We start from the raw sequence: 23,663 nt of genomic DNA, 5'->3' as shown, positions 1-23,663 counted from the left end.
CCCTAATTATTGTTGGGTTCACTTTTACAGAACTTATGTTTGGCAGAAAGACTTAGAATTCCGCCAGATCTAAATCCTGCAAAAAAAAGTGCTTGGATTTGGCCGAATCCTGAAGCAATTCCTGGATTCAGTTATCCCTAGATTAAACAAGTGATTTATGCACCCCTTTCCCTGTGCTATTGAGGAATTTGGAGGGAAGAAAACATGATCTGTAATATGGGAGGATAGATCCAAACATTATGGATGCTAAGCCAGTGGTTGTCTGGCTTCTTCAATTCCAGCCTCCCTTAGAGGCCAAACCTCTGCCCTTAGCTCAGATATTTGGGTATCAGTCATTCAACCATAGTTTCAAGGCTAGGGGGCATGGAAAGCCAAGAAACTTTCACCCCAAGTCTTACCCTAACTGACCTTCAAGCTGAGCTTTCCACCCAAATTCCACAAAACTGGCCTTCAGCCTGGGCCCCACCCTCTCTTTTAAGGAGAGTTTAAATTATTTGAGTTCTTGGTTGAACTCACATATTGGGGTACCAGTCATTCAGACATAATTTCAAGAAGCTTTCACCCCAAATCTCAAGCTGAGATTTGCACCCAAATTCCACCCAACTGGCTTTCAGGCTGGGCCCCACCCTCTTCTTTAAGGAGAGTTTAAATTGTTTGAGTTCTGTCCAGGTACATAATTTGATTTACAGAATAGACATCACTATCTAATAGACCAGGAACACTGCACTCACCTGCTTCCCCTATGTTTTCACTAAGTATTGCACCAGAATGTGCAGTTATTGGGCTGTTAGGCTTCCCACTGCCTATTGTTGGATGGGATTCCACTGGAACATTCCCACCAGCCTGTTCTTGGGTTGAGTAACTAACAACTGATTGGTTTGTTGCCTCCTCAGCGCTTTTGGGGTTTTCCTGTTCACTCTTTCTGATTGTAGGGCAAGCAGTGGAATTATGTCCACTCACAGAAATTTCTTTTATATCACGTAGATCTGATTTATTTGTATGGATATTTCCATGCCCTGATGTCCTTGAATAATCCAGGATTCTTTTTTTAGTACAAACTGTTGGTCCGCCTGTATGCCTCTCATTTAATGGGTTTAACAAACTGTGACTCTTAAGAGAATGATCTGGAGTATTTCTTAAATTTCTATTCTTCTCACTGACATCCGGCGGAACTGTTATTGGTGGGGTCGAAGGACTTTCCTCTGCACTGAATATCTGGTTACTGAATTCCTCCTTATTAGAGAGAAATGTATCCCTATCATCTTTGTAAGTCTCTTCACCTGCAGGAATATTAGAACAGAACTCTCTGGGGTTCTTGCCTTTGAGATCGGTTTGATATTGATCATAAACATCACGTTTGCTAGAAACTATGTTTAACTCTAGTGGTCCCCAGTTCTGAGCAATTGATTGATAAGGATTTCCAGCCTTGATCAGACAAGTCACGTTTTTTCCAGCCGTTACATTTGCTTTAGCTGAAAGATGTAAAGGAGACAATTTGGTTTCCTGTTTGTGTTGTTTATTTATTTGAACGCTTCTTCCATCTTTGGACCCCGCCTTAAGAGCCACATCACTTCTATCATCCCCATATTTATCACTGAAGGAGTCTTCTGGTTGAGTTTGATGCTCAGAGCAGTCGGCCAGGGGTTTAGCGTTGTCTGCTGGCACCTTAGCTGATTCCAAAGTGGTTTCATCTTTTATGAAAGGTGTAGAGTTATCTGCTCCAAAATGGGCATTTCTACTCAAAGCTGCAATGTCAACCAGGCCTTCAACCTCACAGGGTTGTTTTATAGTATCTTCAGATGCTGGAAACTTGACTTTGTTATTACCAATGCTAAATTCATCTTTTTGTTCTTCAAAAAAGCTTTTGTTCTCCTTTACATTATCACATTGAGAGCTGTTCAGATCAGTGCTGGTTTCTTGAACAAACAAGTGATGAACACAAGTTAATAAAACAGCATAAGCAAAGCAACATCAATAAAAGAAAATATGAAAAATATCTAAGTTCATCCAAGTGGAAGAGATTATTGGATTCCATTTGGTCACTCACCTTATATATTGCAGTACTGTATTTTTGGATTCCACAGTGCACCTAGTGGGTTAACAGATATCTTGCCTTATTATACACTGCAAGGTCGCCAAATGGGCGGATCTTTCCGCAATATGCCTACCTTGGGGTGGGCAATAAAGAGTTGAAACAATTGTTTGGCCCTCGGGTGATCCCCTCAATCCAACGGGAAAATCAAACCCTCCCGATCGACATCTGTCCGATTTTTGGAGGGCCCCATACATGGGCCAATAAGCTACCGACATCCTGCCATAAAACTACACAACAATCCTTGCAGCTACAGTATAGTCCATATCAAAGAGATGTCAATGACTGAACACACTGGTGTGGGTGCTGGGATAGTCAGAGTTCCCATGAAAAGAGACCCAGCAGGATCGACAAAGAGATACCTGAAACACTGGATTTGATCTATGGTCGAATCTATCTTGCTCTAACTCCCCTCTCTAACTTCCCTAACAGAGGGAAAATCATCATAAAAACAACTAACATTGATTTAGCTGGGACTGGCTTTCCTGGGAAAAGGGTAGTATGGGTTATGCTTGACTGAATGGTCTTCCTCATGCATAAAGAGCACTGTAAGTACCTTGTTAGTTAGGCGCTTTCCTCTCCCTTCCATTGCACCTTTCCTTTCCCTTTCTTTCTCCCTCTAGTTCATTCCCTTGTTATTCTATACTTTGTAATTCCTTTGTAAATAAATATTTAGTAGCACATATCCATTTCCAAAATCCGCTCCGTGTGCCTGCCGCTGAGTTAACGCAGTGGTTCTGGGTGCAGGAACATCCAAAGCTGGAATGTAGGTGCTGATTTTCAACCAGGTCTGGGCTGAAATTAAAAATAGGCCCTGGCAATTCAAGCACCCAGAGGCCCAAACAGCCCCCCAGCAGCCCAATAAATAGTGGATGTCTATGGCATCTTATAGCAGCCTGATTTTCTTTGCTAGAATCTACAGATTGCCAGACTAAACCCATATACACAACAGGGTTACATTACAGTACAGATTATACTTTCCAGTGTTATGTTGTCTATTTATCATGCTAAAAATAAACTTTCATAATCTACAGAACATGGTGAAAAAAATATAAACACAGTCATATATAGTGCTATTACATACCGTTACATGCAGATGCCTCGCCTAACATATCTCTTACAACAGCAGCACCTAAAGAACAGTTTTCCGAGTGAGTTTCCATGCTCTTATCTTGATCATGCTCAGCTGTGTTTTCAGATTGTAGACAGTGAGATTTACATAGATTCTGTTCCAATTCTGGTACCATTGACGAGGTATGCTCTTGATCCTTGGCACAAAGCAAAACATGTTAGTAGGTCTCATTTCCATTGCAGTCAGTGTCGAACTGGGGTGTCCGGGGCCCACCAGGGCTGCCACTTCAAGGGCTCCCAGATGATGACAAAGCAAACCTCCCCTGCACTTACCTGCCTCTATGCGCCTGTGTTGACAAAGGTCGGAGGGAGCGGCCTCGGTTCCTGTCAGGGATCAGCCTGGGTCAGCTGGGCTAACAAGGGCAGGGGCCTACAGGGCTTTTTCCCAGGTATCCCACCGGCCCAGTCCGACCCTGACTGCAGTAAATATTGGGATCATCTTATTCAATGAAAATTAGACTCTTTCTGGTTCATTTACCCTTACGATGCACCTTGTTTGTGCCATAAAATAACAGTAAATACTAATTGTTTAGAGTAGTTTTTAGTAGTTATTTGAGCTGGTTAGACATTGCCTTAGTAGTTATTTGAGCTGGTTAGACATTGCCTTTATTCTTACCTATACCCTTAATGCTTTTCGACCTCTGTTATTACCCACATTCTTCATGCTTAATATAGAATACAATATTACAGAGTAACTGCAACAGTTTACAACTCTCCATGCTTTAATTTGCTCCTTATTTGTTATTATTGTCCTGCAGTTTATACTATAGGTACTACTTGACTAATGTAGGTATATGAGTTTTCTGACCATTAAGCTTAAACTCTTTAGGGGTCATTTACAAGCGCTAGCACAGCTGTAGTCAGTTGTGTGAAAAATCCTATTCATTAAAGGTATTTGCATCAAAAAGCACTCTTTGTGCTTCCGTATAGTAGCTCCAGGGTTCCCACTGCAGTCTGTGTTCATCATAGCAGCACAAGTAAGGCAAGAGAATAGGGCATGCACGTAATTCTCACGGTAAATGCCTGAAATGACGCCAATAATAATTTTCTTAGGAAAATCACTTCAAATTTGTGTTGAAGTGCGAGTGTTATTGTGCTAATTTTAACCCACCTTAAGATCCGCTCACTTGGCGATGTCGCCAAGCGAGCGGATCTTCTCCCGATATCCCCCACCTACGGGTGGGCGATATCGGGAGAATCCAGGCTAATTTGATCGTTTGGGCCCAGGGCCAAACGATCGAATTATAATGATGGGCATAGGCAAAGTAGGTCCAGAGACCGCATAAATGAGCCAATGCGGTCCCCAATCCGACTAGATTTTCTAACCTGCCCGATTGAGATCTGCCCGATTTCAGGCCAGATATCGGTCGGGCAGGCCCGTCGGTAGTCCCCATACACGGGACAATTAGCTGCCGAATCGGTCTAAGGGACCAGTACCGGTAGCTAGAATCGGCCCGTGTATGAAGACCTTTAAACATGGCGATTGCACTCAAAATTGCACTTGCATTCATAAATGAATAAATGAAAAAGTAAAAAAGACAATCAGTACTTGAATTAAGTTTTTATTACTACATGTCTACCCTATATTCATACCTGTGGCAATGCAATAGTCCTCATATCTTCACTTATCAGTTCCTGACTGTGTTTAAGTTCCTTTTCCACCAGTTCCTGTTCTTCGCTCTTTATATCAGTCTGACATGTCACGCTCTTTTCCTAAAATCAGAACACAAAACAGAAGTTGGGGAAGGGTGAGCCAGAAAGGTTAAGGTTATCTCCAAAAGGTAAGTCATTATCTCCTGAGTAAGCCTTTGAGCTATGAAATGTCATCCTACAGCCAATCAGGGAAACTGCTGGCCAGTGGCATTTTATCTCGAGGACTTTGGCCAAACATATGTTGGGTTTTTTTCAAAACGCATCAGTTAATCGAGCTTCTCCAGCAGATTTTTTTGTATTTAATTTTGAAATTTCACACGGGGATAGCCATGTTGTTCATTTCCCAGGGTGCCACAGCCATGTGACCTGTGCTCTGATAAAATTCAGTCACACTTTACTGCTGTGCTGCAAGTTGGAGTGATATTCCCCCCCCCAGCAGCTGATCAGCAGAACAATGGGAAGGGAGCAAGATGACAGCTCCCAGTAGAACAAATATATGTTCCCTAGACCAATAATGAACGCCAAGGGTGAGTCGCTGCTACCTGAAGAAACATAGGTACATACTAATGATAGGGCTGTTCTCAAACTCTAACAACCAATATGGAGGAAATGCCATATTTTATATACTAAACTTACTGCACCAGCCTAAAGTTTCAGCATCTCTATAACCAAGGCCACCATCGAGGGGGGGAGAGGGTGTACAATTGTGACGGACACTGTGAAATTTTCTTCTGTAAGGAGGCCCAGTCACATCACAAAAATTATGAAAAAATAAAATAAAGTAACGCCGAAACATACATAATTTCCACAAAAACTGCCTAGAAAACTATGTAACTTGCCTAGAAACCTAAATAACTTCTGTACCAAGCAAAAGCAAGAGTAACATCAGCTGTTTATATTGGGATCTATTTAGGGAATGATTGGTTATTGGGCCCCTCTGCAATATCATTGTGAAAAAAAATGAAAATGTGAAACCACTTTCATGTTGTAAATTCCTGGTTCTGCAAGGTCACTGTTTAAAGGGGTAGTTCCCCTTTAAGTTAATGTTATAGAATGGATGATCTCAGCAACTTTTCAACTGGTCTTCATTTTTAATTTCTCATAGTTTTGGCATTATTTGCCTTCTTATTCTTTTCATGTTCAAATGACCCCAACAACCAAAACTATTGCTCTGTGATACTACGATTGTATTGCCATTGCTACTTTTTTATTACTTATCTTTCTACTCAGGCCCTTTCCTACACATATTCCAGTCTCTTGGTCAAACCACTCCCTGGTTGCTAGGGTAAATTAGACTCTAGCAACCAGACATCTGCTGAAATTCCAAACTGGAGAGCTGCCAAACAAAAAGCAACATAAAAAATAAGACCAAGTGAAGACCAATGGCAAATTGTCTCAGAATACCAATTTGTACATACAAAAAGGTAATTTTAAGGTGGCCAGCCCCTTTAAGGAGGAGTAGGGTGTAAAGAACATTGTGCCCATGTTTAGCAAAGGTATATAAAGACTGGCACAGCTGTATGAATCTACCTGTTTCTTGCTGATTTCCAAGGCTTTCTCATGCTCACGCTGCAGAGCAAGGAACTTTTCCTCATTTTCCTTTGCCTTTGCCCTCTGCAGCTCATTATCTCTCTCCAGGGTCTGCAATAAAATTAATTATCCAAAAAATAATCAATACCACATTAATGAATTTTGATGTGTTTTATGTAGCTTGGACCTTTGTTTCTAACATGCTGGAAGTGCCACACAGATCAGGGATAATGTGCTATCAACAATCATTTTCATAAATTAACCGAAAGGTGCTTATAGTTTAGCCAACAGGAAACGGGGGGGAGTTTACAGAAAAGAAACGGCTATAAAAGGATATAAAAACACTTGCCATTACTCAGATTCACTGCGTGCCTTTTAATGTCCTGAAAAACTAATATAAGGTGCCGGGGCTGGGAGAGCTGAAATGTAGCACAATGCACCCTTGGAATAATGGAAATAACAGGCAAAGAGGGTAATAGCTGGAATTATTTCAGTGTCCTTATTACCAGAATGCTGCGTGTAATGACTACCTCCGTGCTCATCCGTGATTTACTTCTTTCTCTTGCCCCTGCAGCCTGTGATGGAGTCAAAGCTAAGACCTCTCCTTATGATGTACAACTTGGCTGTAACAATGCCCAAGGAGAGCGCATTATTCCTGCCTTTACTCATAGAGATTGTTCTCTATGAATCAACAGTACCAGTTCACATCCATTTGGAATTTGTTTTTTTTATTAAATCACATTTTTGTTTAAAGGGAAGGATGAAAGGCTTGCATCTTTGGCAACAAACTCATTCCTTTATATATGAGATGTAAACAAAGTACTAGCAGACAATAAATGTCAATGCACATAAAGGGAGGTCATTTGTATTTATGGGCCTCGGCTTCATGTTTTTGGCTTTCCTTTAGAGCAACTAGTCAAGCGGGGAATGGTTTAGGTTAGAAAAGTTCTTTTAATCTTTTTTCCTACAAGTAAGAGGCATAAATACTGTACATTTCTTAAACCAGTGCCACAGACTGGTGACCAGCAGCTGCTTCTTGTAGGAAGGAAATATCAGCCCCCCTTTAGTCTCTATGTTGGAGATATATAAACATGAGCCTAAAAGGGAAAGAGCGCTATAAAATAATGAGTGCTGGGCCCAGAGCCAGTAGCGCCCAAGGCACACCCCTGTAGGATTGCCACCCAGCTGGTATTTGACTGGCTTGGCCGGCAAATTGGCAGCTAGGGCCAGTGCCAGCATTACAAAACTACCGGCAATATAGCTACCAGCAAATGTGTAATGGTAGCAACTCTACCTGTAATCCCTCCTTTCCCTAATTCTCTCTGTGGCACATTACACCCTTTTATATAAAGACCAGTTCCCCCACATCCACCAATTTCCAGCGCCGGATTTGCGTTCCAGGCACCCAGAGTCCGCCCCCCTTGATCACCCCCCCCTCCTCCCGGAGCACGCAGTTAAACTCCCACATATGGAGCAGTGGGGAGATGTCCCCATTGCTCCGTATGGGGGTAAAAATTCAAAATCTTTGACAAAAAAATTGTGATACTGCAGAAAAATGATAGAAATGGCAAAATTTCACCAACATTTTGTTAAGCTACACTACAACTACTTTTTATAGAAAAAAAAGGCTACTATATTGCTAATTTCTTTCAAACATGGCACCTGGACAGAGCCTTAGATAGGGGGGGCTCCAATCCGATTGGTTGAAGTGAAAGGTAAGGGTCACATAATAATGATGGGGTTTCTCCTGGTACCCCAGAGGCCCAGTCCAATGAACATACAAGCTAGATTAAAAGAACTTTTCTAACCTTTATAGAAAAAAAAGGCTACTATATTGCTAATTTCTTTCAAACATGGCACCTGGACAGAGCCTTAGATAGGGGTGGCTCCAATCCGATTGGTTGAAGTGAAAGGTAAGGGTCACATAATAATGGTGGGGTTTCTCCTGGTACCCCAGAGGCCCAGTCCAATGAACATACAAGCTAGAATGTATAGCAGGCTACTGTTTAGAAGCCATTTGTATTTGAGGCCAACACATAAAATGAACAGATACAGGCAGTATAACCTGATAGTCCTTTTCTAGTGCAGTCAGTTGATGTTCCAATTTCTGGATGGTCTGGGTGTACCGCTGAATTAGCTCCATCATATTTTGTAAGGATCTTAGCGCCTCCTAAGACGGTGGCGTAGAAAGACAAAATACAGATGAAAATGAATAGTATTAGTATATAAGAATATAGTATAGTCACTAAAATGAATATCTACTTTATGCCATGTAGCTTACTTCCTAGCATCTCCCAATCTTTTCCTCTTGTTTCCCTTTTTAGTCTACATTCTATCCCCCCTATGCAATAAATGGCACTACGTTTGCCTATAGCACCCAATAAGGTGACCAGTAAATCCTACCTGCTAATTTGTTGCTATGGGTTACTGCTCCTGGGCAAACATATTACATAACCCCCTAAGTTCTAAAGAGCAGGGCCATCTTCCATATGGATCCATACAGTAGCAAAACTAGAACTGACTGAAAATCTTGGATCGCCAAGACTTTTGGGTACATCAATCATGGCTACTCTTCCTATACCCCCCATCTCCATATATATTTCTATGTAACAAATACTATATAATCTTTTCTCCTATTCTATAATAAGAAAAATCTTGTTGGTGTTCTATAAAAATCTGATTCTAAATAATAGTGTAAATTGCCAAAACACTAGGAGCTGTTACCTGCTTCTCATCCTTGAGACTAAGATTGGCCTCTGAAAGCTTCTTGTTTATTTCAGCCTCCTTTATGAGACAAAAGGAAATAAGTCAATTAAGCCTCCAGCATGGTATTCCATGTTGCTTCAATGACATTGTGCTATAAAGTGTTCATTGAGGAACTGATTAGTAGATTGGCATATAAATAGGTGTTAATTACACAGATAGTTTCCTCTGAGGGCTAGCCATAGTCGCTGGGGCTCCCCAAGGGAATCATATATGCAAGTTCAACCGTTTGCTCAAATAAGTCCTATTTGGCTTCTGGGGGAATACATTGAAGCCCATGTTACAGGAGACTTTAGTAGAACTCTAAATACTAACTGCTAACTGGAATTCCATATCAGTATAACAGATAATCTCAGTCACTTCTCAGCTTATTACAGTTCTTCAGCTATTACTATGGTCACTGCTTGAGTTGTCACCTTTTTTGGAGTAAAATATTGTCCTTCAAGGCAAATTTCTCTCAGATAGGCCTGTAAAATACCAGCCAGGTGGCAACCCTAGTCACCACTTCTATTAAACCAGTATGTCGATATACAGGGTGTTAAGCTTAAGCTTAACCTTTCTGAGACTCTCCTATATTTAGAAGGTCTCCTTGTGGTCTCCAGGATAATGTGCAGATTAAGACTTATGTGAAATCCAAGGGTGTACCTAGTGCTGCCCCTGCCACTTTTTCTCTGAGGTACTGCCAATATGCTGAGCTTGTTCCACTTCCTCGAGGAGCCTTAGCTACTCATCTAATGACCTACTGCTATCTCTATCCAATTAAAGCTGTCCGTACATTGAAAGAGACGCTCGTTTGAAAGGGTCCACTTTAATGTGGACGATATAGGGCTGATCCAATTGTTTTTCCTGAGGGATCACCATGATGGTAAATGCAGGCTATTGGGTTGAGGACCACATCAAAAAGCCAATATAGTCCTTGCCCTTCAGCATTTTTAAATCTGCCCTGATTTAAAAGGTAGGCTCATCAGAGGACCCTTACAGGAGCAGATAAGCTGCCAACTCTGACTGAAAGGGTTGATTGGCAGTTTAAATCTCCCTATGGCCACCTTAAGGCCTACCAAAAGGATTGCCTACCTAAGTAGTGTTGATAGTGTTAGTAGGCACCTCACTGAGGTAGCTAACCTCAGGGCCTTGGTGTCATTAGGTGTTGCCTTCATCAGCCAAAGAAGTCTGCACACTGACTTACATGGAATTCTCAAGGCAATCCCCATCCTCCCAGATGACACTGAGGGACCACCCCTAACTATAACCTTCCACTACAGGGAATTTCCTGCCATCTAGGGACTGGGATATGTAACAACAACTAAATTATCTAAAATAACACCACACTATGGTCCAAGCTATACAGACCAAGCAACACCACACTCTATACAGACCAAGCAAATGCCTACCCCCCCTCTTTTAAACGCCACCAAAAAAACCTGGGACATGATGTACAAAATCTCCAACACGAAAAACTCAATCTCACCTGACACACCTCTGTGGCACAATACACTCCTTAACAATTTTGCAACTTTTGAAAAAAGCGCTACATGGGCAAGAGCAGGGGTTAAACAACTTCACCACTTATTACACTCAGGATCCCTAAAAACCTGCGAGCAACTCCAGGAACTTGCTGCCCTAAGGACCTGTCAGTGTTCAGTTACATGCAAATACGACATCTCTTCCTTATACAGTTTCAGAACAATATCCATCCCATACAATACACGACAGTAGAAAACATAATCTCTGCCCCAGACAAGCTTAAAACCCTCTCCAAAACATACGCAGCAATCACAACTCACAAATATGACCCCAGAGTCAAACTCAAATGGGAATCAAGCGGTCTCCACCTAGACCCAGATGACTGGGAAGAGGTGGAAGACAATCTCTACTCCCCATTAATAAGTACAAGAGACAAACTAATTCAGTTCAAAATTATACAACAAACCTACCTAACACCTAAGAAATTACACCAGATGGGTCTCTTGGAACACTCCCGATGCCATTGCTGCAATGAACCTGATGCTGATTTCATTCACTTACTTTTGAGCTTCCCAGAGATCCAGAGATTTTGGCAACAAGTCATGCGCTTCCTAGCAGACTAACTCTCCTTACCTCAAGTTCTAAACCCAATCACATGCCTGTTGGGCCTGGTGGACTCCCTACTACCAAAGATAGCCTCCACATCACTTATGAGAGCTCTGCTATTTTATGCAAAAAAAACAGTGGCCCTACACTGGATGGGTCCCCTACCTCCTACTTTTAAATAAATGGATAAAGCTGATCAACTCCCAACTGGGTTAACATATCTAGCCAGAGGATGCCCACTAAAGTTCGAGAAGATTTAGAACCCATCGCTGGAGTCTCCAGCAACAACTGCCTAAAGCACCATAATATGCTCTCCATTCCCTATTTCCCCCCCACTTCAATAAAAGTTGACTATTAAAAAAAAATAATCTAAAACAACATTAAATTAATCCCTCTCACAGGCATCCATTTGAAAAAAAAATGTTTCTTGTTTCTAAAATTGGGCATCATTAGGGGCAGATTTATCAGTGGTTGATAACCCAATCAAATCTTTTTGCATCTTTTCACTGGGGAAAATGGGGAAATGTTACAAAATGATGATAAATATAGGAAAATCTAATTGTGTTTTCCACTGAAGGTTTTTTTTCAACTTTTGATAAAGCTACTCCCAAGTCTGATTAAACTAGGCTACAAATCTTGAGCACATATAACATGGTAATCATGACTTTTGCCAAATGCACAGAATTTCAGACTTTACAGAATTGGCCCAAATGTACCATTAAAAGCTTGTTCTGTAGCTCTCGCAGCTGCTGTTCTTTCTCAATAAGGACGTGTTTCTCCTCATCTGCCTGTTTCTCGCACATCACCTTATATTTCATCAGCTCAACAGAATTTTTCCTTAGTTCCTTGAAAAGAAAAATGTTTTTTTTTTATTTCATTCTGAGCAGTGTCATAAATATTTAGATTTGAAGTACACGGAGAGCTGAAATCACTGGAGGTGCCAATTTGTTAGGCACCCTGCAATGAGCCAAAACACTAACGGTGGGCTGAGGCACACTGTATGGAAAATGCTCTGCCCGGGGGCAGGGCCGGAATTAGGGCAAAGGAGGCACCTGCCCAGGCAGCGCCACGTTAGGAGTCCCAGCAGCTCTCAGCACTAGAAGATTCTGATTTAATTACACTCCTGGTAGCTTGCCGGGCGCTGCCACCTGAGGCAGGTTTCTCAACTCACCTCATGGCAGCAGTGTCCCTGTGCCTAGGGCACATTAATGGGGGGCCACCCCATTACCCCAGCTTGTCATTGTGCGGTAGGGTCAATGACCCCTATCCCCCGCAACAGCATTGTGCATGCACACACAAACAGAGGGGGCAGGGGGCTGACTGGGTCACAAGGAGGCCTTGCATCTGACACAATTCTGTCCAATTCCCCAATATTAATGCAATTGAGTGCTCATTTCATGACAGACTGGATGCAACTGTCGGCATCTCCGGTGTTCAGCAAGTTGAGCTGTGTATCCAGTTCTTAAAGCACAAGTGCACGGCACCTATTAGCACTGGGAATGAAGGGAGCTCTGATACTATCGCCTGGTAAGGAAATGGCGGTAGATCCAGGGTTTCCCTATGTCAATAGATGCAGCAACACTCAATTTGGAAAGGAAGGTAGGAAAGCTGATGCCAGACGTGGCGTAGGGCTGATATTTTCGACAAGCGGAGAAACGCTTGGCGAAAATATCAGCCCTACGCCACGTCTGGCATCAGCCGAAGCGATGAGGTGCTCCAAACAGAACTATTTGGAAGTGCATGTACCTAAAGTGAATGGGATTTAAATTGCAAGTCATTGCGTGGAAAACTGCAAGAGCCCAACTGTTCTTGTAGTTGTAAATGACCCCTATATTTTTTGGATTTTATGGATTTTTCTTCGTTTAATAGGCAGTTACTGATATGAAGAGCTGAATGCTCTTTGTAAAGCACTGTGTAGTACAACAGCACTATATAAATAAAAGATAACAAGATGTATAGACCACGATCATCAGGGCCACTTGAGACAAAGGGGGACCAGTGCAAAGATACCCTTCTTTTTAAAGGTTACAGCCACATGCATTTCAGCCCAAAAATCTGCTTTAGGCCGATGCCCAGATACAAACTGGAATGTAAATTTCAAGTATAAAAATGTTGAATAAAAAGATTTGGCATCTAAAAACACAATCAATGGGAGTTGTATTTTTTATTTTTCAATTCTAAATAATTCAATATTTGGCAGACGTGTTGAAAATAAAGGGTAGAACAAATAGAATGTTACCGTTTTTTATTTACTGTATATACTCGAGTATAAGCCTAGTTTTTCAGCACCCAAAATGCACTGAAAAAGTCACCCTCGGCTTATACTCGAGTTGGGTGCCATGGGTCCCTCTAGACTAGCACCCTCTGTCCTTGGTGTGCAAATTAGGCCACTCGCAACCAGACCCTCTAGTGCCTATTGTTTTTGTTAACCCTCTTCTCCACTTACAGAGCTAGTTTACTGTTTTTCTTTGAAATATATACTGTATTTACCCCACTGATGCCTCAATTAATGTAATTTTATTGGTATTTATTATGACTATTGAAACTTAGCAGTAGCAGCTGCATTTCCCACCCTAGGCTTATACTTGAGTCAATAAGCTTTTCCAGTTTTCTTAGGTAAAATTAGGTACCTAGGCTTATATTCAGATCGGCTTATACTCGAGTATATACGGTAATGTTTTTATTCAACTTTTTACGTTTTGAGTTTTTTCTTAAATAAGCTCACAATTGAGATCTGAAAATTCCAGTGTTAATGAATGTACCATATGAAGGGCAAAAAATAAAAAAACTGTTATAACAAAGCCAGTAATTAGCCATGAAGCCTCAGCCCCCACCCCTAACAACAGACTTGCATTTTCTTAGAATAAGATATTTGCAAAACCACAGAAAATGAATTGGAGTCAATGGGCATCTCTTCTCTTTGTTTTTGTGCCTAATGCGCTGGAAAAAATTCTGGAAAGAATTCTTTTTTCAGCAAAACAAAATGCATGGCAAATATGTACAAATATGTATAAGGGTGAAGACACACATTGCTTCAAGTAGCAGCTACTTGTTGTGGGCTTGCGGCTATTAAAATAGACAATGCTGATCATTTACTGATAATTGTCTCTATGGGGCAGATTTATCAAAACACAAGTTCGAATACCGAATGGGGAAAATTTGGATTGGAAACGAAAATTTCTGAAGATCGCAAATATCACGAAAATGCTTACGAAAAAATCGTATTAGTCACGATAATATCGTATTGGCGATCCGAAAGTCACAAAATTTTCGTACTGAGCCATTGCAAACAGCGGCAGAGCCTTTCCGAATTTTTCGCGCGGGCGCGCAACTTTTTCTTGCACCAGCGCGAAAAAAGTCTCGCGAGCACAAAAAAATCACAACTTCGGGCAACTTCATGACATTGCAGCGAAGGCGACTAATCTCCCCATGTGCCCCTTAGCAGAGGCAATTCTAAGTATTGTCTATGGCAGGGTATTTTCTGGAGTTTAGTTGCCGTAACAAGTAGCTGCTACTTAGTAGCTCTGTGTGTCTTCACCCTTGCTCATCCCTAAACACAGGTTTTCAGCTCTTTTGGGGCTTCTTGCAGGTATATGCTGGTCTATCCCAATATATTTGTTCCCAGATGATAGAATGATCTTCAAAAAGGAATCCATGGATAGGTTTCTGCTTAAAGCTTTCCAGCTTTCTTCCATCTATGGTGCCAGCCCCCTGAGATACGTATTCATGGATCGGCATCTCTTCCAGCTAGAGCAGCTTGTTACTGACAAAATTCTTATTGTTGGACATATCTAATATAACTAATTCTAAAGCAACTGGACTTGTTAAGTAATTATTGAAGACTTTTCACTACTCATCCGAGCAGCTTCTTCAGTTCAACTGACTGGTATGGGAAGTCCTCAGCATTTATACTCTTCCACTAATCCAATCACAATGGCACTTTTTAACTCTTCAGTTGCTTTATAATTAGTTATACTAGATATACCCTGACCTGGATGAATGAAAATCTTCATAGTCTTATTGTTGGACAGTTTGGTACTGCAGTTATATACAAAGGGGGTTATTTATCAAAATGTACATTTTCTTTTGCAATTTGCTTTTTTTTTGTGCTGTGAATTTGAATAATGGTTTAAAAAAGGAGAATTTTCAATTAAAAAAAAAGCGACAAAGGCAAATGTAGAGCTTAGGCATCTAAAAGCTTGAGAGGTCATGTGGAAGTCAATGGGATCTGATTCACCTTTAAAAAATGTTCAAAATAACGGAATTTACCTTGATATTTTTAAAGGAGCAGTTTGCCTTCATGATCATTTTTAGTATGTTATAGAATATAGTATGCTATAGCCTGTTCTTAGCAACTTTTCAATTGGCCTTTATTTTTTTATAGTTTTTTTGAATTACTTGCCTTCTTATTCTGACTCTTCCCAGCTTTCAAATGGGGGTCACTGACCCTGGCAACCCATGAATAATTGCCCTGAGATGCTACAATTTTATTGTTATTGTCATTTATTATTACTTATCTTTCTACTGAAACCCTGTCCTCCATGTATTCATATTCTAGTCTTTAATTCAAACCGCTGCCTGGATAGAGATAGGGTAATTTGGATCCTAGATACCAGATAGCTGATGAAATTCCTAACTGGAGAACTGCTGAACACGAAAAAAAGCTAAATAAGTCAAAAACCACAAATAATATAAAATGAAGACCAACTGCAAATTTTCTCAGAATAGCACAAAATTGTAGATTGTAAGCTCTATGGGCAGGGCTCTCTTCACCTCTTGTATCGGTTATTGATTGCTTTATATGTTACTCTGTATGTCCAATGTATGAAACCCACTTATTGTACAGCGCTGCGGGATATGTTGGCGCTTTATAAATAAATGTTAATAATAATAATAATAATAATAACACCTTTATTACTGTTCTAATATTATTTCACTGAGTTTCAGGATTTTACCTAACTTGATTTATGAGTTTACCTATAGAAATAAAGCTATCCCTTGCCGATTACCAAACTGATTACCAAAGGACATTAATCACGTACATCAACGGCGCATTATTTTAAAGGGAAGCAGCAGCAGCCCTGGTCTTACTCGCAATATAAACACGATGGATTTATTCGAAATTTAGAAAAATGTACATGACATTCTTTGGCAAACAAGATAAAGAAGAATACACTTTCATCTGTTTTTTTCTAAGTTCTAGATCCTACAGCCATAAATACAGTGCCCTTTCCTTTGCACACCCCTCTCTCTCTCTTCACTTCCAGGGGTAGTCTGTTTAATATCTCTCTCCCCTTGAGTGCTCTGACGTTCCCCTAGACACACAGCAGAATGTATGAATGCCGTTTGACGATAGTATCAAGAATTCTTCAATAATGCCATAGTGGTAAGCAAGCATTTAGCGGAGTAATAGTTTTATCTGGCCACAAACTGGGGTCTGTTTAATTTTTCTCTACAAACCAGGAATTCCATCTTATCGCAGAGCTGGGGCTCAACTGCTCTGGACAAACTCAAATAATGATATAAACGGAATTGGAGATAGTCGAGTGGCTGAAAATTCATAAACACGTAGCTCGGGCTTTGCTTCGTAAAGTAAGCTTTTTCGGCGATTGTGTAAATAATACACATTTTTATGTAAGTGATAAAAAAAAAAAAAAATATTCCCAAATGTCAGTGTTGGAAGCTTTTTACTACTGGTTATCCATTTATATTAGATTGTTGCTTACGAAATTTGAAAATATAAACTGATATTTAGAATATTTCTAATTCCTTTGTGGCTATAGTAGTATCTGGGTTCTTTTTCATTTGGCCCCTAATTGGGGTTGGACTGGGGCCCCCTGGAACCACCACCTGGATGCCCCCCACCCCAGTTGCAATGTCAATCTCCCTCCTCCCAACTATGTACTGCACTTCCCCCTTGCAGCCATGATTGGGGGAGATGTGCAGTTAGCGGAGGGCACGATCCTAGGTCAGCGGGGGCTGTTCCAAGTGCCCCACCAGCCCAGTCCAACCCTGGCACTAATGTCTAGGACAAGATGGTTTGGCTCAGCAGTAGCTGAGATTTTCAGTGCAAAAAAAAAATCAAAATAGCAAAATGATGTATTCAGTAGGTTATGCAAAACATTTGCACAGTATGCCAAATCTCAGTAAATTCGAGATGCCAACAGGTATGAGCACATTTTTTTCTCATCTGATACAGATTTGCTGCAAAATTTACATCTTCATGAGTCACAAATATTTTTGCAACTCTTCACTAGAATTTTGCCATGTGTTTTGTTTAAAAATAAAATGTGTTTTGTTCATGGGAATAAAAAACATCCGCTGGCTCCAATGCATTTTTAGTGAGTACAAACTTTTTATGTGAGACAAAACTTGATAAAAAAAAAAAAATACCCACTGATTTGAATGCATTTGGGGCCAAGAAAAAAAAAAACATTGCATTGCATTTTGCAATAAAAAAAATGCGTATTGACTCCAATGCATTTGCTGCTAGAAAAAAGTAGAGTAAAAATTCCCACTGACTTTAAAGAAGGAAAGATAAAAATCACTGGGGGGGAGCAAAATGTTAGACAATCCCCAGTAATTGTAATCACTTACCTGAAACCCCCGGTCGGTGCACCGGAGAAAACTGCACCAGCTCGGACAGGGAAGGCAGAAGTAGGGAGAGGATTTCTCTCGCAGCTACCCCGGGTGGGTGTGGTTTTCTCCTAACAGGAGCACCAGCCCGGGGTATGAGGTAAGTGAATTCAATCACTGGGGGTGCCTAATATTTTGCCACTCCCCCCAGTGTCGGACTGGGGTGCCAGGTGCCCACTAGAAAACCTTAGACTGTGAGCCCAGTCTCCAAACAATTTTTCCTTCTCTCCTCACTCGCATTATTTATTCTCTTAATCACTTCTCCGTACATATTATTATTTATTTTTCCTTCTATTTATTTTCTTTGTTCTCATGTAGAATTGAGGAATGACCATAGTAAAGGTATACAAGGAAAATGGCTGGGTGAACAGGAGGGCCCACTGACACCTGGGCCAACCGAGAGTTTTCCTGGAATCCTTGTGGGCTAGTCCAACACTGACCCCCCCCCCAGTGAGTGTACCTTTCCTTCTCCTTTAATGCATTTTTTCATGAGATAAAACTGTCAACAACCACGTACTTCAATGCATTTGGCGTGAGAAAACCGCCCATTGATTCTTATGTATTTGGTACAAATGCACAAAAGAAAAAACTGCATGTTCTGTCTCACATCTGGGTGTGAGAATAAACTTAAGAAAAATGCCTGTTGACCCTGATGCGTTTGGCAGTTTTTTTTTTTTGCCATGTGATCTTGTGAATTTTCTGACAAAGTTTCTCTCACGATTTGTTGCCAGCCAAACTGTCAGCTGCCAGCTGTGGCTAAAACAATAGTGGTAAAAATCCCAGCGAGCCTTTATCATTGATTTCTTTTGCATTTTGCACATTCACCAAAATCAGTTGGAAGCCCGTATTTCATTGTGCAGACATACCTCTCTTAGGTGATCCGACTCAGATTTTTTTTCTTTATTTTCAGACATCAGTTTCTGGTTCTGCTGTATGGCCTCCTGTACTTCATGTCATTAAAAAAAAAAAATAATTAAAGGGGATCTCTGGCTTCTAAACTTTAATCTGCCTTCAAAAAATACAAATAAATACAATTTTTATATGCTGAAATCCAGCTGCAAAACAGTTCTTTTTCTGCATCATTTGAAATCCTGGCAGGGGAGGAGGGACTAAAACACTTGTTACAAATTGTAACAACTTCTCCACAGCTTACAGACAGCATGCAGGAACTACATAACCCACAATGCATTGTACTGTGATGTTCCTTTCCTTGTTGACATTATGTGTGCAGGGAATTGTGGGATTGGGAAGATACTATAATGAGTATCTTACTATAATGAGTACATATTATGGGATATGTAATGCTGTTGGGAGGGGACTGTATAATGCATATTTTTTGTGGGCCTCCGTGATGGTTTACATGTGTATGGTGCCATAAATCTTCCCCACCCCTGTATTTAGTCTAATAGTATTATCATTGACTATTCATAGATAAACTCCTCATATAGATTAGCATTATGCACTGTTGCACAAATGATCATTTACCATTTTGCTCCAATTTTTCATGCATTTCTTTTGTGATTCCAAACTGGCACGTGATATTCGCATAGCACCTTTCGAATTCAGAGAGTTGCTTAATGTGATCTTCCTTGGCCAATACATGCAGCTGAGCCTTCTGCTCCTGTGGGATGAAAAATGTCAGTACAAACTAGCGCTGAGATGATATTTAGGGGCAGATTTATCAAAATGTGAGTTCAGAACTGAATACATAAAAACTCACCCACCTTCTATTCATTCATATGGGAATTTTAGAAGTGTATTTATCAAATGGTGAGTTCTAACTTTCACCCATTGATAAATACACTTCTTAAAATCCCATAGGAATGAATAGAAGGTGGGTGAGTTTTTATGTATTCAGTTCTGAACTCACATTGTGATAAATCTGCCCCTAAATGTAATCTCAGCGCATAAATCTGCCCCTTAGGGTTACGAACATATAGGCAGATTTATCAATATTCAAGTTTGAGAAAAGAACCAGCAACAAATTGAACAGAATGTTTGTGGTCAAATCACACTGGAATTTACTTCAGTGGGGCTAAAACTCTTGAATGGTTTAATAAACTGACAAAATTCCTAGAGATGATTCGTTCTATAGAAATTTCGCCAGCTTTTACTTTGCATGTTTTTTCTGGAGAATTTTTACTTTGTTTTTCTTTGTATTTTTTTTTAATATTGGTGTGTAGGCGCCATCTCAGTGCATTGTGCCTGAGTCTGAGCTTTCAGAAGGAGCCAGCGCTACACATTAGAACTGCTTTCAGCTAACCTATTGTTTCTCCTGCTCTATGTACTTTCAATAGGACCCAAGTTCCATAATAGCAAAGCAGGAATTCTGCTGGAGCAGCACTATTAACTGGTGCATTTTAAAAAAACTTGTTTCGCTATGACAGTATTCCTATAAGAGAACAGAACAGTAAATACACTCAAATGCCAATATTAGTTATATAAATTAACTCACTCAAAGGCCTTTCAGACCCAATTGCGCCAGGGCCGAGTCTCTTGCAGCCTAATACACTTGCCAAGATGCAGTCAGTATCTACCTGCCCAGGTCTAGGGGCGCTAATAATAGGTGTGCTAGCTATACATTCATTTTTCCACAATTGTTAATGGCTCGTTTTGAAGTTGTTATATTTTCAAATAAATTGGTTGCACATGTAATAAATAATGTTGGCCATACCTGAGCAGATCTGGCATAGGCAATAGGGATGCACCAAATTCATTATTTTGGGATTCGGCCAAACCCCAAATCCTTTGTGAAAGATTCCGTTGAATACCAAACTGAATCCGAATCCTAATTTGCAAATGCAAAGGACTAAAGAGAACTGAACGCGCAGTTAAATTTCTGTGTTTATGTGACAAAAAAACCACAGGATTTTAATGATTCAGATATGGTTTGGCCTGAGGCATGGATTCGGCGAATCCGAATCCTCCTGAAAAAGGCTGAGTCTAAAGGTGGCCATACACGGGCCAATTGTAGCTTATCGGGCCATCTAGGGGAACAACAGGCCTGCCAGACCGACATCTGGCCAGATATCGATTGGGTAGGTTAAAAAATTTAGTCGGATAGGTGACCGCATCGGCTTGTTGATGTGGTCCCCAAACTGACTGGGCCTATTACTGGCTTTCTAATTCAATCATTTGGCCCCAGGGCCAAACGACCGAATTAGCCTAAATTCACCCAATATAGCCCACCTGTAGGTGGGGATATCGGCAGAAGATCCGCTCGCTTGGCGAGGACTTAACGTGTATGGCCACCTTTAGCCAAATCCCGAACCGAATCCTGAATTCGTTACATCCATAATAGACATGATCCTTAACAATGTCCTCCATGGCACTGGGCACAACAATGGTAACATTTTATTACTTGTCAAATATGAATCAGGCAGGCTAGAACATCTCATTGAGTGTGGACTCCATAGGTGCAAACTTTGGTTGGTAGGTCTATACAAGATGATGAGTTTGGCCTACTTGGGTGGCCAAATATGGTCTAAATGAGCTCATTGGAACCATGCTAAATGAGCTGATCTCCCTGTCCAATTCCATCTGAAGCCTCTGGGCTCTGTTTTGTAGGCTCAGAATCAGCTCAGCTACAAGTTCCCAGGTTTGTAGATTGCCTTTTATGTTCTGAAATAACACTGTATTCTCATTCTAATTGCCTCCATTTAATAAGCACTGCTCTCACATTTCCATTACGTTTCTTTTAAAAGGCATATATTTTGTTTTTCATGTACCCGGGTTTTCAAGTGCTTTACACGCATAAACATCAGCACACAATAAAAGATGACTGTAATCAAAATGGGTAACATAATGAGAGCAGGGTAGAATATACAATACACATTTTTCAAGCTTTATAAGGTATGAAATTAAACACAGGGCAATAAATGGATTATCATAATAAGCAAAGAAATAACAAGTCATTTAAAATGACTTCCGACTCTCAGAGTGAGTCTCATTGACGAAGTTTTAATTACATAATAAAACTGGTAATATGGGATTTGGAACAATTACATCATCTGGGAAATGAGTTGAGATTACAGTTCTTTTTTACACAAATTTCTCACTACAGAATGAAGAAGAGCTGCACCAAAAATAAAAATAAACCTTTAATACAGTGCATTACTTTAGAAAGTGTAATTATAAGTTTGGAAAATGCTTATCTTGCCCTAGGATGAATCAAACTACTATTTTATGCTTGCACATTTGCAAATAGGTTGACATTTTACTTCATTTAGAGATTCTGTGCTCTAATGAGATCTGTAGGGGGATTATTATTAAACAATTAAACCGCTAATCTGGATTGACTTCAGTGTTCCTGTGCAGGGCCACTATAGGGCCGCATTCTCCTTGGGGTCAGGCTCCCGTAGGTACCCATGAAATACCCTCAAAGAGGTGAGGATTTGGTTGGAAAACCACTATCTCCTGACATCCCAGGTATGATGTGTGCTGTTAAATTAGTGGGACAAAAAAAGTAGAATGGTCCCACTCTCCAAGATACTTCTCCTCCACTCCTCACTCAACCTCTATATTTTCCTAGTTTTTTATCTTTACATACTATAATCTATTATTTTACCTATTTAGTCTCTTTGTTCGTATAGAATAAGGAATGGCCATGAACTAGGCCAAATGGTTAGAAACATGAGGGCCCCCTAAAACCTGGGCCAACTGGAAGTTTTCCTGGTATAACTGTGGGACAGTCCGACACTGGCTGGGACCACACAGAGGGCTGGTCAGAGATTTTATTATCTGTGTTCGGGTCAATTCAGATTTCCTGATAGAACGATGTGGTCAGCAGGCCGATTCTGGCGTGAATAAGAACCACACAGAATTCTAACCCATACTACTTAGTTAGTATGACCCTGCCCCTAGAGTGCCTCAGTTATTGGTCTACTAATCATCAGGATCCCCTAGGTGGTGTTCCCTAGTATTTCCTAATACAATGATATGGTCAGGAGGTCGGTTCTGGTGTGGGCCTATTAAATAAGAACCACATAGAATTCTACCCTATACTACTTAGTTATCATGGCCCTCCCCCTACTGCGCCCCAGTTATTGGTCTATTAATCATTAGGACCCCCAAGGTGGTGTTCCCTGCCAACAAGTAAAATGTGGTGCCAATTAAAAAAACTGCCTCCATCTGTCATAGGACTGTGACTATAGTACTCCCTGTATTCAGTGATGGCAGCCCTGCTCCTGGGTCTTACAGTCAATAAATATTAGTTATTTTACTGAATGTAAAATAATATTTGTTCTTCCTAACTGAGCAAAAATCTCAGCTGCCCTATCTACATGCCTGTGCTGGGGTGCAAAAAAATCATAGGTCTAAATTGGCCCATCCCAATCTACTTGTTTGGTGACTTTGAGGACGACTCCTTCACAGCTATTTTGTCTATGTGAATAAGCATCTATATTCAGATTATTTTTTTCTGGGTCCAGTTCAAGCCAGAGTCCATTCTCATTAGCCCAAGTGAAAGGCAAAGTTCCTAGTAATTTGGCAATAACAAGTTGCCATCAATGGTGTATCCAGATGTCATCAACACTATGGCTGGTTACATCAGAAAACCATAAAGAGCCAAAGACCAGCTATAGCAAAGGGCAAAGTGAAATATGTCATCGAGGCAGTCACATTCTTTCTCAAATGTAAAATTTTAACTTCTATATGAGAGAGAAATGATGGCACCACAGCTATTGTTTAGATTGTTTCACGTGTTAATGTTGAAGGTTCATTGAGGTCAAAGGACACGGTATTCAGTTTCATCCTATTTTGTTGGAAATCGCTGTAGCGTTTAAGATTT

The 23,663-nt window shown here is 40.6% G+C and overlaps 1 protein-coding gene across 1 annotated transcript in view; it reads right to left on the bottom strand.

Annotated features, from left to right (window-relative positions):
- The window catches only part of ccdc73 (coiled-coil domain containing 73), a 42,734-nt gene that overhangs the window by 2,923 nt on the left and 16,148 nt on the right, over positions 1 to 23,663 (bottom strand). Inside the window, exons 7-15 of the mRNA XM_018093292.2 lie at positions 19,361 to 19,496; positions 18,742 to 18,821; positions 11,956 to 12,084; positions 9,131 to 9,190; positions 8,472 to 8,576; positions 6,407 to 6,517; positions 4,817 to 4,936; positions 3,177 to 3,360; positions 732 to 1,916 (exon numbers count right to left, since the gene is read on the bottom strand). Coding sequence (XP_017948781.2) covers positions 732 to 1,916; positions 3,177 to 3,360; positions 4,817 to 4,936; positions 6,407 to 6,517; positions 8,472 to 8,576; positions 9,131 to 9,190; positions 11,956 to 12,084; positions 18,742 to 18,821; positions 19,361 to 19,496 — 2,110 coding nt within the window. The remainder of the gene's footprint in view (positions 1 to 731; positions 1,917 to 3,176; positions 3,361 to 4,816; positions 4,937 to 6,406; positions 6,518 to 8,471; positions 8,577 to 9,130; positions 9,191 to 11,955; positions 12,085 to 18,741; positions 18,822 to 19,360; positions 19,497 to 23,663) is intronic.

This window comes from Xenopus tropicalis, chromosome 4 (genome assembly GCF_000004195.4).
Source record: "Xenopus tropicalis strain Nigerian chromosome 4, UCB_Xtro_10.0, whole genome shotgun sequence".
Classification (NCBI taxonomy): Eukaryota; Metazoa; Chordata; class Amphibia; order Anura; family Pipidae; genus Xenopus; species Xenopus tropicalis.
The sequence above is the reverse complement of the archived record's forward strand: the minus strand, read 5'-3'. Positions and strand labels throughout refer to the sequence as shown.